Source organism: Poecilia reticulata, chromosome 15 (assembly GCF_904066995.2).
Source record: "Poecilia reticulata chromosome 15, P_reticulata-male-v2, whole genome shotgun sequence".
Lineage (NCBI taxonomy): Eukaryota > Metazoa > Chordata > Actinopteri > Cyprinodontiformes > Poeciliidae > Poecilia > Poecilia reticulata.
The window spans coordinates 28,585,155-28,601,476 of record NC_088844.1 but is presented as its reverse complement, the minus strand read 5'-3'; the positions used below and the strand labels follow the sequence as shown (position 1 = coordinate 28,601,476).

At 40.7% G+C, this 16,322-nt stretch overlaps 1 protein-coding gene across 2 annotated transcripts in view; it reads right to left on the bottom strand.

Moving 5' to 3' along the window:
• Nucleotides 1–284: 284 nt before the first annotated feature.
• vwc2 (von Willebrand factor C domain containing 2) overlaps nt 285–16,322 on the bottom strand; it is a 52,272-nt gene continuing 36,234 nt past the window's right edge. For both annotated transcript variants that reach the window (XM_081616253.1, XM_008430062.3), the window contains one exon: nt 285–2,259. In XM_081616253.1, coding sequence (XP_081472379.1) covers nt 2,117–2,259 — 143 coding nt within the window. In that variant the 3' untranslated portion in view covers nt 285–2,116. The remainder of the gene's footprint in view (nt 2,260–16,322) is intronic.

Sequence of the window (16,322 nt, the reverse complement as noted above, 5' to 3'; positions counted from 1 at the left end):
CAGGACAATCAGTATTCTCACCGGTAACATCTTCCTGTTTATACTGTGATGCTTCTAGCAGCTGGAAATGAAGCTGCGGCAGGTAGCTTCTCATCCTCTCGACAGCTCATTAAATATTTACCTGCAGCTTTCACACAAACATATCCCATCCCAGGACTTCAGAACCGGGGGAAATGTACACGCCAGAGGAGGGGGATTTGTTCGGATTTGTCCCGTTTAACAGGAACTGTGGGATATCTGGCAGAAAAGGGGCTCAGTCAGTCCATCTCAGTAACGAGTCGTGATTCAAATAAAAGCAGGAACATTTTTATTCATTTGTAAGACCGTCAATACAAAACACCACCGACATGGACTATAAAAAGTTACTATTTGAGCATTTACAGAGCACAGATTGGCATTTGTTTCAAACATGAACACCAATACGAAGAGAAATACAAAAAAGCACTTTCAAATCAAAGCACATTTGAACATCCAGAAAAGATGAAAGAAAAGCAGAAACAGTCGAGTCCCTTTGAATTACCCTCTGGTTTCGGTTCACTGCAGCGCTGCTTCGCCAAAGTATTCACACCTTTGATTTTCGTTTCACGTTTTTTATGTTACAAACTTCAATGTGTTTACTCGAATTTTTGTGATGGACCAAGAAAGCAAAACAAAATAGTACATGGTGGTAGAGTGGGAGGAAAATGAAACACGGCATGTGTACTCAGTCCAAAACACTGACAGGTGAGACAGCTCACCACTCTGAGCTTCCTCCCTACATTTACACACCTACACTGGATTTCTGACATAATTGTTCTTGGTAAATTGGTCAGAAAGCATTTTTCTTTCAATTGGTTAAGGTCTGGACTTTGATTAGACCATTTTAAAACAGAAATGCACACAGGTGGACTTTCTTCTCTGATCCAGTGACTTTTATAGGTTGGTGGTACTGGATTTATTTGGGGGTCACAGAGGAAATGGGGGTTAAATACAAATGCAGAGTTCCTATTATGAATGACTTTGTTTTAGTCTATCACTTAAAATTCCAGTAAAAACACTGAGGTGGGAAAATGTGGGACTGTTCGGGGGTGTGAATACTTTAGCAGTTCTCAGTATTGACTTTGAACTTGGTCGTCTTACACAGCAACCATTTGGCCACCTTTGGTTATAGAAAGATGGTCTGCTCTGCACTTTGGTGGTAGAGGGATTGGTGTCTGAAGTGGTGTCAAGACTGGAAGGAGGGAGTTCTGCTGGGACGGGTCAGACCTGAAGTTGGGCCATGTGTCAAGACTGGTGTCAGGAGAGGAGTTGGATGGGTTCCAGGTGTTGTTACTGGTCTTGGGACCAATGTTGGGACTGGTCTGAAGATTAGTATTGTAAGGATGTAGAGGCTGGTGTTTGGTCTGGTGTTGGTGCTTCTGCTGGGACTAGTGGTCGGCGCAGTCAGGACCCAAGTTGGGACATTTGTCAACATTGTGTGAAGAGTGGTGTTGGACGGGTTCGGGCCTTCTGCTGCTGACAGGCCCAACTTCAACCAGTTAGGACTGAAGATGGGCCTGGTTGTCAGGGTTACGGTAGGGAAAGATCAGGACTGGTCAGTGATGAGGACTGGTGTTGGAATGGACGTCGGGCTGGTTTTGGGTAAGTTCTGGACTGTTTTCAGGACAGATTGGGTCAGGCGCCGTTACGAGCACCGGACTGGTGTTGGGTCAGGTCATGACGACACCACATGTTCAGACATTGAGGTTTTTCACCTCCAGAGACAGCTGTGTGTGTGTGAGTGTGTGTTCTGTACATTCTTTTGTTGTTGTTGACCTCTGGTCCAGTACATTGCTTATTAAAATCCAGAAACTATAAAAAATATCTTCTCACTAGTTCAGCATGACCTTATATTTTGAATATATTCAGAAATAATTTAATACATAGATAAATAGATAATCTGTGTGAAGATTAGAAACTTTCATAAAAGCATTTTCAGTCGTTGGGGAGTGACTGCTGTAGAAATGCTGAATTGTTGGAGCGCCGCTGTCCGACCCTGATCATCAGTGGACTGGGTGAGAGTCCGAGAGTGTGCATGTGGTTCGGCGAGGGCGTTGCCTCCTCCGCCCCTCCTCACCTGTGCCAGTCTTTAGCTTTGTTAGCACTCGTTTTTACTGCAGGTGGCCTGCCGCTCGATCTGCCACGTGCCCTCCTCATACGTGCAGTAGCAGATTGTGCAGTCATCAATCTTCACCTCTCGCCCGGCTGGTATCACCTCTGTGTCTGCATAGCAGTTGGGCCCTGTGGGTGGTACAGAGAAACAGAGACTCGTGAAAAAGGAATAGCTTTTGTATTGTGCTTGAAAATGAAATCTCCAATGGACCCAGCATATTTTTCATCCGTTTCTTTTGTGTTGCTGGCACCGTGTCACATTATCGAGGTCAGACTTTCAATCAGGGCACTGAAAATGCATGAATATCCTGAGCTCCTGTGGTTTAATATGCAGCAGGAAGTGAGCTGGGGTTAAAGTAAATGAGCATAAATATAATGAGTTGTGAGCTAACGTGTTTTTACTTCAGCTCTGCATATGAAAATGGAAAAATACTTCTACTTTCAGGTGCTGGAGTCACTTTAAAGGTTCTCCGTCTGCTTTCAGCTTTACGACCAACCAAGGACTCAGTCCAATGTTTGAAAAAGAGGCGTGAGGACAGATCACACAATTTAAAGCCACTCTCTTTGTGTTGCTTGAAGGATGCCGATCGGTTTGAAATCCTGCCAGCTCAAAGAATTTCATCAACCTTGATGCAGGTGAAGTATGACATAAAAGCATCCTGTAAATTGTAACTTTCGGGTGAAATAATGTGTTTCTGTTCCTTCTCTTCATTCTGTAAACCAGCCAAAACACTTTAAAGGATCAGGAAATCTGACCTGCCATTAACACAGTGACTATTTCACTTTAGTTTCACTCCATTCTCTTCAATAATGCAGAAATCTCATTTTTATGTTGGGCTTTTAATTATTTGAATACTTTATAGAAGAACAGATGGGTCACAAGTATCCATGTAGACTGAAACATGTGGCACACCCCGCTGGTGTTTGGGGAAAAGTCTCTTAGCAAGTTTATTTTCAACAGATACACCCATTATTTGCAACATACCAATACCACTGCTTAAAGCCCCACATCCTGATGCTACCACCACCATGAATGACAACCGTTACTGTGTTCCTATGCTCTGAAGAAAGCCTCATCTTAGTACATATTTATGTCACCCAATGGCCGCTGGAAATGGCACCAGCTCCTTCTGGATCCTGCAAGGACCAGCGGGTGTACACCTTGGACAGATCTCAGCCTTGAGTCTCGTTTGATGATAAAACAATTTCAGTGGAACCTAAATGACCTGATTTTGGAGCATTTTTCTTGGTTGCCACTCATTCGTTCCACGTCTATTAAAACCTGCTTCGCTGCGGACGGTGCTGGTTTCCCAACACATTAATATTCATGGTAGACTTGAGCTTCAGTAGTTCCTCGGTTGCTCGTAAACATTTAAACAACTAAGGTGTGAAAACATCTTGGGGTGTTTTCACCTGGCAGTCCAGTAGGTTGTTCCATTTTCAGCTGCTGCGGTTTGCTTTCACACTAACCCAGCCCAGACCGAGGTTTGTATCCAGACCAGAGTTCACTTTTCTTGTCCGCATCAGAGTTTGATTACTCAGTCACATCCTTAGAATCTAAAGTTGTTTAGAAATGGCTCCAAAAGACTTTTATAAATCTTAAATCTCCACAGTTTCCTTGGATTTGCTCTGAATACGACCCAGTTCAGTTCTGTCAAACAAATCTTTTTCTGCTGCCAGTATGACACCGAACAGGAGTAAACACTCTTTAATGGCAACATTTTGTATGTATGTCTGCATATATTTGAGCCTGTACATGCAGGTTTGACCACATATGGATGAATGTAAATCCGTTCCTGCCAGCCATTCCTTGTTGAATCTCTAAAGCTTGTTGATTAATCCACTCAGGAAAAACGACTCTTCAAATAAATCATTAATAACCTCAAATTAACATTCATTGCCATGCAGGCGGCGAGTGTTTGTAAACTAACTGGAAGCAAATGTCTGAACCAAAGAGTCTTTGAATGCAGCTGTTTAGTAAAAGAAAATGTGACCCTCGCATTTATAAACAGAGAGCAATATTCCACACACAATATTATTTAGCATATGCGTGAGCAGAACTTCTGAATAACATGCAGCCTTTTCTGATCACTTTAACATCCAGTGGGTAATAAACAAATAAAATGAGTTTCTCTATATCGCAGTGAAACAGCCAATGTCGCGTTCTGCTGCACGCTCTGTGAATTCAGTGCAGAACAGGTTATTGGTAAAAAGATAATAATATTTCTGAGGAGGAGAAGCCAGAGAAACGCTCCGTGTTTCCTGACGGACGTAGAGGCTATTCAAGAAGACATTTTATGAGAAAGAAGATTTCTGTTTGACAGCATGTGTTTAGGTTTCTGACGCCTCTACCAGATGATATGCTCCGGAAAATACAAACTTACATCAGCCACATTTTAAACAATCACACTGACAGAGATTTGTGTTTAGAGAGGACACAAGATATGAGCCTGCAGAGACAAAGAGGAGGCTTCATGTTCAGTTTGCTCCAATTTGTAGCTAAACTAGTCACAAATTAAAGTTGATAAGCAATTGTAGAAAATATCATGCAGTTCTCTTCTGGGAATGATTAACTTGCTAATTGCTCTAAGGTTTCTAACCGTTTCCTACGTAACACGAGAGCGTGAATTTCTTTCCACAATGCAAAGCTCAGAGGTGTCCATTCTGCTTCCACAGAAAGCATTAAAGACATTGTTATGCTTTTTGTTGGAAGAGCCAATCATTTTAAATTCAACAGATTTACAAACTTCTCTTTGGAAGAGATTCATATTCAGTAAAACAATATTGTTATAACCAAAGTACAGCCTCTTTCTGTTCAGTTTCACGTATCAGAATATGAAAACCACCATGTGAAACAACGAGTTATTAAAAGGAAAGTTAATCTAGATAATTAAATGATCCTCCACAGGTGTGAAAAAACGGACTAAAAGCAGCAGATGTGACATTTTAGCATACGGCTCTGTGTTCACACAACACTAAAGTGTAGAGACATCAGCAAGGACTTAAGAGAAGCAATTGCTGCCAGTCGCCAGCGATTTCGAAACTATTCATCCAGCCATTATCTACACCTGCTTATCCTTGCAGGTTCTCTGGGGGGCTGGCGCTTATCGCTTGCAGTCATTTGGCAGGAGGCGAGGGACACCCTGGACAGGCCTGCAGTCCATCACAGGGCGACACAGAGACACAAGACAGGCAAGCATACACACTCACACCCGACGACAGTTCAGAGAGACCAATTAACCAAACAGTCAGGCTTTCAGAGTGTTTTCACACCTGATAGTCCGATAGACTTGGTTCTACTGGGAACCAAAGCTGCAACATTTGTTCCATTTTCAGCTGCTGTGGTTCTCTCTCTCTCTGCTCTGAGTCAAACCAACCAAACCCTTTGAAAACCTGTTCCCCTCCTCGCCTGTCGTCGCACCAAGAACCACTGAGTGAAGTGACATGACAACATCTGACGAAGACACTGAGCGCAACTTCCTTCACAAACGGAAGCAAAAATAAAGTGTCAGATTTTATTGCTTGTAGGATTTCTTTCTCATGCTAATGCTAGGCTAGCACGTTTGTTTTGGTTGTATTTACCCAGAATGCCCTGCGCTGTAGTCCGCTTCCTATTTTTGGAGTGATTTCCAGCCCACTTGGCGTTCACATGTGTAGTGAAGCAGCATCAGGGTTCACTTCAGCTGAACAGAGACCGTAGGCGAACCAGAGTTCAGGTCAGAGTTTGACTGCGCATCACAACCTTCGCAAACGAACCGGACTTTCTAGAAAAACAAACTTGATTTCAATTAAAACTGACTAAACAGATCTGAATGCACTGTTAGCCTGTATGTGGGAGGAAACCAGAGTACCTGGATAGAACCCACACACACACACACACACACACACACACACAGAGAGCATGCAAACTCCTTACAGTAAAACACCAGCAGTGCTGCCATCTGTACCACTGTGCAATCTGATTTCAAAACTATTTAAAGTTAAATGTGAGGCGAAATGTCTGACAAATCATTTTACAAGCAGAAAACATTTTAAAAGTTTCCTGTTTTCCTAAATATGGAGTGTAAACACAAAGCCATTAGCAGTGGCCTTTAAAGCAAATCATTCTATGAGGAGAAACATTATGAGTGAAGGTGCCAGTGTTCACTGCAAGATCCGACTGCAAAATGCTTTTAGAAAATGCAAAAAAATCCAGAAATCTATCAGCCTCTACAGGCTGCAGCTTCAATTTAATGACAAAACCTATTAGGAAGGGTAAGCAGGAGAAAACTTCTCTCTGAAATGAATATGGCAGCTTGGCTTATGTTTGACTTCTAGGTAAAAGTAGAGATGTTTGGCCACGACGCTGTCTGGAGAAAAACAAGCACAGCATATCAGCACAAAGTCTGGATAACAAGAAGCACAGAGGGCGACAGCTGATTACCCAGACTTGTGCAGACTCAGGACTTCAGCACCTTGCAGTCAGAAAGTCAACCATTAACTCTCAATGCTGTGGTTGAGGCCAAGCCGAGCTGTGCAGAAACCTGACGCAACCATGTTGTGAGACACTGATGATGCTGTGTTTAGTTTCTCACTCACAGCTTTTCCATTTTGGCTTCATCTTTGTTTGAGAAACAACAACAGTGTGGGCCGGATGCTGGAGCGCATCCCAGCCATCACTGGGCGAGAGGTTGACTCTGCTGAAATAGATTTCTATCAAATCCATCATTAACACGTCGATATGGGCTGGAAAATAAGACGGTATGAACCCAGACACATATTTTCGATTTCCAGAAACATCCCACTCTAGATCAGAGACACCAGTCTAATAATTAGGATCTTCAGTTGTTGTATTAGTTTTACTTTCACACGTCAGATCTCTTGCCGAGTTCTGTGATGTTTTTCATAAAACTCAAGCTATCCGTCAAAAATGAGGCTACATGCAACCGGCTGGATGCGCTGCCCTGTTTATTTGGGCTCTCACATCGATTGCTTCCCATAATAGCGTCCTGGTTAGAGGAATATGACAGGAGGAACAGTGGAAACATCAGATCCAAGGTTTGGGAGCTGCTGGAGTCGGCGCACGTTTCACACAGCAGCTGTTTTCCTGCTAACCGATGCTGAGCACGTCTAACATGCAGGAATCTTTCCACTGGGATCCCCTTAAAGACAAAATTTATCACGTTTCCCTACTCTCTTAATTAATCATCCCTCGGCCTTGAATGTGCCTAAAATAGGTTTTCCATTGGCCTTCATTACCATGCCCTTCAAACTGCTGAATGACCATTCACGGTTTATGCAGCAGAGCATTACAGGCTAAGTCTGAGATCCCGGCAGGAGAAGAGATCCATCTGGGATTTACAGAGATTACGCTGAATTCTCAAGGACCATTTATCCCGTCCTCTTTCTGGGATTCAAACGTTTAACTCCAGCATTTTTTTAACCGACTGCCAGCTCTGGCTTTGGTTCTGGGATTGCACATTACAGGTTTTCAATTACTCATTGTTCCACAGCAGTAAAGCACAAATCTTGCTGAGGGCGGATTCTATCCTCCAATGACCTAAAGGTTGGAAAGCGCGTAAGAAAAAGTCAAATTAAGGAGTGTTGCGCAGCGCTTTAATAAAGTTCTGAAGTGGAGCCCAGGGGACTGCTTTTTCCTTTTCCTATATTGCAGGAAATTGGCTCTTGCTAATTGAAGTTTTGATGTTAAGAAGCTGCTGCTAAGAACAGAGCTCAGTATGTGGCCAAGACAAATGCAAAACAACAAAACCACGACTGCAGCAAAGCCGTTTGAGCTGCTTTTGCCCCTTTGCAACTGAAAATTCGATGGATTTTATTGGGATTTCATGACAGACAGCAGAGCATCGTTAAGTCAAAGGGAAATTATGCAAAGTTTTGTGTAACTGAAACAATTTATATCCAGTTTGCTGAATGAACACTTTGTAAAACCATCTTTTTCTTTAAAGCTACAGCTCTGAGTCTCCATATGTAAAGATGCCAAAGACTCCCAACTGGAGTTCAGACTTTGACTGGACCATTCTGACGCAGGACTACCCTTTGATCTATTGTGTTTTGTTTAGTCATTGCTGAACAATATGTGTGATGAACCCTGAAACAAAATCAAGAAGCGATCTGACACAAAGACCATCTGGTGAACGCAGAGCAGCAACGTGATTAAAACGAGGCAGAGACAAAGAGAGGTTTAATCACCACAACAGGAAGAAGTTGACCTGCTCCACTGATTCCTCCCAGCGTTTCTTTCCATAACCAATCACTGGATTTTTGTTGTATGAAACGTGAGTGCATTGTCTGATTGCTGCTTTCTCTTTGGAAAATGTGTTTGCCTTCTTGCAGCGAGTGGACAGGAAGGAAGTCCTTAAGCAACCAAATCCTGAATCGCTCAGCAGAGAGAAGTAGTTTTCCAGTTTTTAGTTTTATGAACTCAACAGCTTCCCTTCCTCTGCTGAAGAAAATCTCAGTGTGAGGACGCCAGAAACACCTGAAGCACTGAGAAACCAGCGAGTTTCAGCTGCTGGCCTTCATCAGGGTCATTACAAAAAATCAGTTTGTCATCAAACAGATGAAAAATACTAAAACTAAAATCCTTTAAGACTTGAGACCTACTCTAGAAATGAAAAACTGCCTATTTTAATGATAAAAAACCCAAATGTACCTTAAAATGCATTAATATGAACAGTGGAAACCGTCCTACAACTAGCGCAGAAGCTAACATCTACAGTCTGCCTTATATCTGCTCTTTGGGTTCAGCCAATCAGAACCAAAGAAAATAAACATAATTTCTGGATTGGCAGCTTTCCAGACATCAGTCAGTTCATTTCATCATTTCATCAAGTTATCTCAGCTTCCCCAGCTGCATTTCCATTGGAATATTTTAAATATGCTCTATGAAGACAAGCTGGTGTTGCCACTAAATACATCTAACTTAGTTTATGTATTTATCTGTGATGTTTTAATTTATTCTATAAACGCATGTTTGTTTGTTCTTGGTTTTGTTTTCTCTCTTTCTGCAGGTCTAGAGGCAGATTTGACTTGTGTCCCCTCTTTCTCTCCTCTACTCCCGTCTTTCTTTCCCTTTAAACATTTTCTCCACGTTCTCCTTTCTTTTTCATGTCCATTAAAATTGAAATAAACCTAAATAAATTTCTAATAAAGTTTCATATACATCAAGTTGAGCATCGGAGCAAAATCCATAAATACTGAACCACCTATGGGGCTGAACTGAACCAGGACTAACTGATCTCTGTCCCCTGTTCATGCACATTGGAGCAGATGAAGTTGTTTCCCACAGCATGATGCTCCCACTACCGAGCTCTGACACGCTGAAAGCTCAGGATATTGTCCTATAACTTAACCTTCATGGTTCTCTCTGACCTTTCTGCTGCCTTCCTTGGTCTTCATGAAGCTGTTTGTTCTCTGATTTTCTCTAACAAACCTCTGAAAGCCTCCAGAACATCTGGATTCATAATAAATTTAAATCGTTAAATGAGGGGATTTATAACGAAGACAGTCGGATGCACTGGATTTTATTTAGGGGTATTGGAGTAAAAGGCGCTGCTCCACTTTCTAAAATGTTTCTTTCTGTGTAATAAAAAGAAAAACATGTATAATTTCCCAGCTACTTCATAATAATGTGCTAATTCTCATTCCATAAAACAGTATTTTCTAAAGCTGCCATAATTGAACATAAATGTCTTGTTTGTATGACAGACAGTTTGTGAGATTTGCAGTTTTTTATCAACTAAATGCGCCGAGTTCAGAGCCAGAGGCTTGGAGGAAAAGTGCTAATAAATCATCTATTATCTCTGGACTTGGCCAGCAAAATATCAACACAGCGTGAATTGCTTTCGCAGAACAGGTATGGCATAACAATGGCGATTTCCCTTAGAGTAACAGGGTCTTCAGCCACTCTTGTTGTATAATTAAAGTGCTGATAAATGGGGCGTCTTCCAGCTGCAGCCGGAGCGTTTCATTGGCCGGCACAAGGCACGCAGCGGCCACATCAATCAGCCTGAGCAGTCTGCCGCAGGCCGTCAAAACGCCAGCCCAGACGCATTTATAAGTCTTCAAATGAATGCGAGCGCGGCTTATCTGAATAACAACTCATCCCGTGGACAGGCCGGCTGTCGCTACTGATTCATCATCATTAGCTGGGTTTGGCACAAGAAAAGATGCTCAGGTCAAGGATGTGTTAGGAGAGAGAAAAAATAATCTTGTAATCCTGCAGGATAAACACAAAGTTCATTCCAGAGGCTGCAGGACTCATTTATGATAATTAATGCATGGATCTGACATCACTGTGCTTACTCTGTCACCCCATCATTCTGCTGCTCCTTTCACGCCCACCTTCATGTCATCATGAGATCGCCCATCTCTACACGGCGCCCTGGACTTCTGCAGGAAAAGACATTCACAAGTGCAGGAAGATCTTTTCAGCAGCACCTGAGGAGGCTGAGACCAGCGGACAGCATGTGTGTTTGTGTGTGTGTGTGTGTGTGTGTGTGTGTGTGTGTGTGTGTGTGTGTGTGTGTGTGTGTGTGTGTGTGTGTGTGTGTGTGTGTGTGTGTGTGTGTGTGTAGGACCCAACCTGTCGCTGCAGAGTGTTAGAAAAGAGTAAAGACAGCCGTTGCTTCGTGGCTCTGAAGCGCAGGCAGACAATGGACAGGAGCATTTCGCCACCTGATCCTTTAAATCCTGCAGATCTGCATTAGCAGGTATAAATTAGCAGAAAGCACTCACCGTAATGGATTTCTTCTGTACATTTGCAAAATAAATATTGAACTGAAATGCTTTGCACAGACAGGAAGTGGAGGAATTTGCAACAAAGTGATTTCCCCAGAGGACGCTCTGTGTCTCACATCGACTGTAAGGCTTTCTGGAGGTGCCACCTCATGCGTTTGTTTGCATATGTTATGAGTTATGGTGTCTGTGATGATATTTGAAGCTGAACTCATGCACTGAGTTCAAATAAAGCCACCGTTCGGAGACACAGCAGCAGGCGGGCCACGGCAGGGCCGTCCATGCAAGAGATCGTCCTCCACACTCACTCACCAAACGCCGCAGCTAAAAATGTTCTAAAAAGCCTGAAAATAAATTCCTTTCCTGAAGCAGTGGTTTAATCCCAGACTATAAAAATTTGAACACTTGAATTTATTCAGTGAGAAAAATATTAAGAAAACGTAAAAAAAAAAATCCCTGGTGGAACAATTACTGGCACCCTGTTGCTAATATTCGTGGAATCGCCCTTTAACCAGTAAGAAAGCATTTCTCCTGGAAAGCAGGTTTAGTTCCAAAACATTTCACAGGGTTGGAGCCTAGAGGGGCCGGTCTTTGACTGTTCCTCACCGTGTAATTTGAGTCCAGACTCCTCTCTTATGCTCAGCTTTCTTTTGTCTCAGGACTGAGACGGCCCTGGGAGATGGTTGGTTTTGTGTCTGGAGAGCCATTTCTGTCTTGGTTTAGTAGTAAAGTGGAGCTTGGTATTCACAGGGTTAACGCTCACAGCCATAAGTGAACCGCTAAATCTGCAAATACTCTTAAAACTGCCTATTTTAGTTGTTAAAACACAAAATAAGCCTCAATATACATTAATACATAAACTGGAAACCATCTTAGCTCAACAACAGAAGTTAACATCTACGGTCCGTCTTATCTCCGCTCTGCAGTGTTCGGCCAATCAGCACCAAGGAAAATAAATGGAGCTCCCAGATTGGCTGTTTTGCAAACATCAGCCAGTATCATGTCAAGTAGCAAAGAGACGTTTCGCCTTTCCAAGCTGCGTTTTCAGGACAAAAGATGATTTTAATCAAAGCGTCCTGATGTCACAGAGCTTGAGATGCAAAACTAAAGGCTTTTGAAAGAGAAATGGGTCAAAAGCATCACATTGAACTTTGCATAGTGGATGAAATGCTTCTTAATATTTAACTCTGTTTGCTGAGAAGCTCAGTCTTAAGGTTGATTTGACAGTAGTGTTTCAGAGACTTTTGGTCTCACTTCTGATTTCGCTTTTTGTTATTTTTATTGTTGTCTTTTGTTCTTTACATGTTTTGAATGTGATTTTTATCTGTACAGCAATTTGTCACAGCTACTGTTGTTTTAAAGTGCTTTATAAATAAAATGGTCATAGTTTATATTTGTGATTTCAGAACAAAAACCTCTTTTTTCTGTTTCTTCTAAGCATGTAGACGGTGTCAAAATAAGATGTTTGGACATTTTATTCCACCTCTCTCTTCTTTAACCCGTCATTGATTTAAAGGAACTCAATGTTTCGGCAGTTTTGCAGTTTTCTAGAAGTTTGTTTCAGATTAGTGAAGCTTAAAAACTGAATGCTTTTTCTCCAAGTTTGGTTCTGGTTCTGGGGATGCAGAAGCAGAACCAGAAGACCTGAGAGGCTTGGAAGTTTTGATACACATTTTAAAAACACATCAATGGTTTGATATAAGCTTTTAAAAATAGGATTTTCCCACTATTAATCGTTTTTATTTGGTTTCACTGTAGCTTTTAGTTTATTTGTATGAAATGGTATAACTGTTGGCCTCTGAAGGGACATTGCTACACAAAACAACTGGATACACATCTGACTTATTAACACATGGAAGTGGCACAAATTAGATTTTTCATGGGGTGAAAAGGTCAGAATTGGGTCGTTCAGACCGCCATGAACTAACCAAACTCAATGCGACGTCTCGGATTTGACATGTGATATTTCTCTTTTTTGGTGAATTAAATAGGTGCTAAAATTAAAGGCTGGATAATTCCAACACTTTCAGCATGAAATTATGTAAACAAAGGCAAAAGAGAGAGGATTTTACGTTTTTTTTAATTTTTTATTATCTTCTACAAGAGGTGCCAATATGGGCTGCACAGTGGAGCAGTTGGTAGAGCTGTTGCCTTGCAGCACAAAGGTTCTGGGTTCGATTCCCGGCCCCGGTCTTTCTGCATGGAGTCTCCATGTTCTCCCTGTGCATGGTGGGTTTTCTCCAGGTACTCCGGTTTCCTCCCACAGTCCAAAAACATGACTGTCAGGTTAATTGGTCTCTCCAAATTGCCCCTAGGTGTGAGTGTGTGTGTGCATGGTTGTGTGTCTCTGTGTTGCCCTGTGACAGACTGGCAACCTGTCCAGGTGACCCCACCTCTCGCCCAGAACGTTAGCTGAAGAGGCACCAGCACCTCCTGGCCCCATTAAGGGACAAGGGTGAAAGAAAATGGATGGATGGATGAAGATGTGCCAATATGTCTGATCTTAAAAGTCAGAAACTTTACAGTAGATGTTTTTTTTTTTTTGAAGATTTTCTTTCCTGTTTATTTTAATCTTGTCTTTCTTCTGTACTTTGAAAAATGTGTTTTTGAAGTCACATTAATGCTATCATTCAAACGAAAATTGTGAAAAATAACATTTAACAAGCAGACCAAAGCTTGGAGCCATTCACGGAGCACTGCAGGAATATAATGGTAAAGACATAATGTGAATATTACCTTCATTAGTGTGACCTTTTGCTGCTGTAATCAAAATTTCAATGTCCAGGGAGAGAAAATGGCCTTTCAATCACACAAAAGTAGCAGCCTAATGAAAGGACTACATGAAAAGGAGAAAAATAAGGAAAAAAGCTCCCTGCATTCTCTTAAAATGATCCAGACTTTCTAAAAGAAAATTAAAGCAGCACACATTTCAATTATAGAAGTTAATTTAGGTATAACAGACGGCTTTGCGTCCCTTTCCTTTTGTCTAAACCTGTAATTATTTTGTTGTTTAGCAATTAAAATCATTAAATGCAGGTTAAAATGTGCAACTGATTCAAAATAACATTATTTTTACACTTAAAATAATCATTTTTTTATCTGACTAAATCTATTTTCAGTGCTACGCAGTGTTATTTTTTATGTTGTGAATTTCACCTTACTGCACAATCTATAATTTCTTATTTTTAATTGCATGCTTCTGCTTGCGATTTGCTGTCGATGCACCTGGATTTCCACAATGCAAGACAACAAACTGTATCTATTCTATTCTATTCTATTCTATTCTATTCTATTCTATTCTATTCTATTCTATTCTATTCTGCTCTATTCTATTCTATTCTATTCTATTCTATTCTATTCTATTCTATTCTGCTCTATTCTATTCTATTCTGTTCTGTTCTGTTCTGTTCTGCTCTGTTCTATTCTATTCTATTCTGCTCTATTCTATTCTATTCTATTCTATTCTATTCTATTCTATTCTATTCTATTCTATTCTATTCTATTCTATTCTATTCTGTTCTGTTCTGTTCTATTCTATTCTGTTCTGTTCTATTCTATTCTGTTCTATTCTGTTCTATTCTATTCTATTCTATTCTATTCTGTTCTGTTCTGTTCTATTCTATTCTATTCTATTCTATTCTATTCTATTCTGTTCTGTTCTGTTCTATTCTATTCTATTCTATTCTATTCTGTTCTATTCTGTTCTATTCTATTCTATTCTATTCTATTCTATTCTATTCTATTCTGTTCTATACTATTCTGTTCTATTCTATTCTGTTCTATTCTGTTCTATTCTATTCTATTCTATTCTATTCTGTTCTGTTCTATTCTATTCTATTCTATTCTATTCTATTCTATTCTATTCTGTTCTGTTCTGTTCTATTCTATTCTGTTCTGTTCTATTCTATTCTATTCTATTCTGTTCTGTTCTATTCTATTCTATTCTATTCTATTCTGTTCTGTTCTGTTCTATTCTATTCTATTCTATTCTGTTCTATTCTGTTCTATTCTATTCTATTCTGTTCTGTTCTGTTCTATTCTATTCTGTTCTGTTCTGTTCTATTCTATTCTATTCTGTTCTGTTCTGTTCTATTCTATTCTATTCTGTTCTATTCTATTCTGTTCTGTTCTATTCTATTCTATTCTGTTCTGTTCTGTTCTGTTCTATTCTATTCTATTCTATTCTATTCTGTTCTATTCTGTTCTATTCTATTCTATTCTGTTCTATTCTGTTCTATTCTATTCTATTCTGTTCTGTTCTGTTCTGTTCTGTTCTGTTCTGTTCGGGAGCATTTGGTCTTTCTGCTCTCCTCCGTCTCTGTTGCGGTTCATGCAGGTGAAGAGTCGTGCGGAGAGCTGAGGGTTCACCGTTAGATTAGCCAGATTCGCCCACATGCAGCTCAAAGCAAATCCGTCACGCTCATCTTTTGATCTCTGCATGTTAATGTTATAAAAAATGGTCCACCTACAAATATCATGTTGCAGTTTCACAGAGTGTAAAGACGTCTGAATCACTGAAACGCTGAGTTGACCTGAAGTTCACGCAAAATGCTCCCATTTTTATCTTTAATTTGTACACACACTAGTTGAAACCCTGGATATTCTGCTGAAGTTGGTGTTTACTGTAAGAACTACATCCTGCTTCAACTTAACCTTTTAAAAGTACATCTTGTCATTTGCCCAGTTTTCCAAAAATAATCCAGGATTTTTATGAATAAAAAATATTTTTTCTTGGCAACAATCTGATCTGACCTGTTTATTTAGTTATGCAGCAACTAATATTTTGGAAATCAATTAAATTATGGTTCTGATTTCATCCAGTATTTTTGCTCTTACGCTTTAGACTCAACGGCCTCTTTATTAGGTACACCTGGGACTACCCAGGTTGTTGCTTTTGGGTTTAGTGGGAGAGATTTAACAAGGTGTCAGAAAAGTTTCTCGGATATTTTGGTGGATAAAATCTGTGGGTTTGTCGGCTCCTCCGCCACGATCTTAACCTCCAGCTACATCACATCTCAAAGGTGCTCTGCTGGATTGAGATATGGTGACTGTGGAGGTTTCTGCAGAACATGGAGTTAAAGAAACGCTGATTTCTACATCTGTTAACCATTTCGTATCCAACCTAGATGTATACTATGAAAACTGTAGATCATATCTTCATTTTTTAGTGAAACCAAAGCTTTATTCTTATTTTTCTGCCTGAAGCTGCTGGCCACAGTCCAGATAGGACTCATGTCCTACTTCCTGGGTGGAAGAGGAGCTGGATTCAGTCCAGGTCTGATTAACCCTCAACCTCTAACTGGGTTTTTTCCTCCATCTCCAGATAAACCAGCAGGAAAACCAGTGATCTGGCAATCCATCAAAGAGAAAAGTCACATCAAGAAACATTTAAATATGGGCACTTTTTCTCTTTATAGCTTCAGTCTGTTTATTCCCATCTCTATCTGGGATTTTAT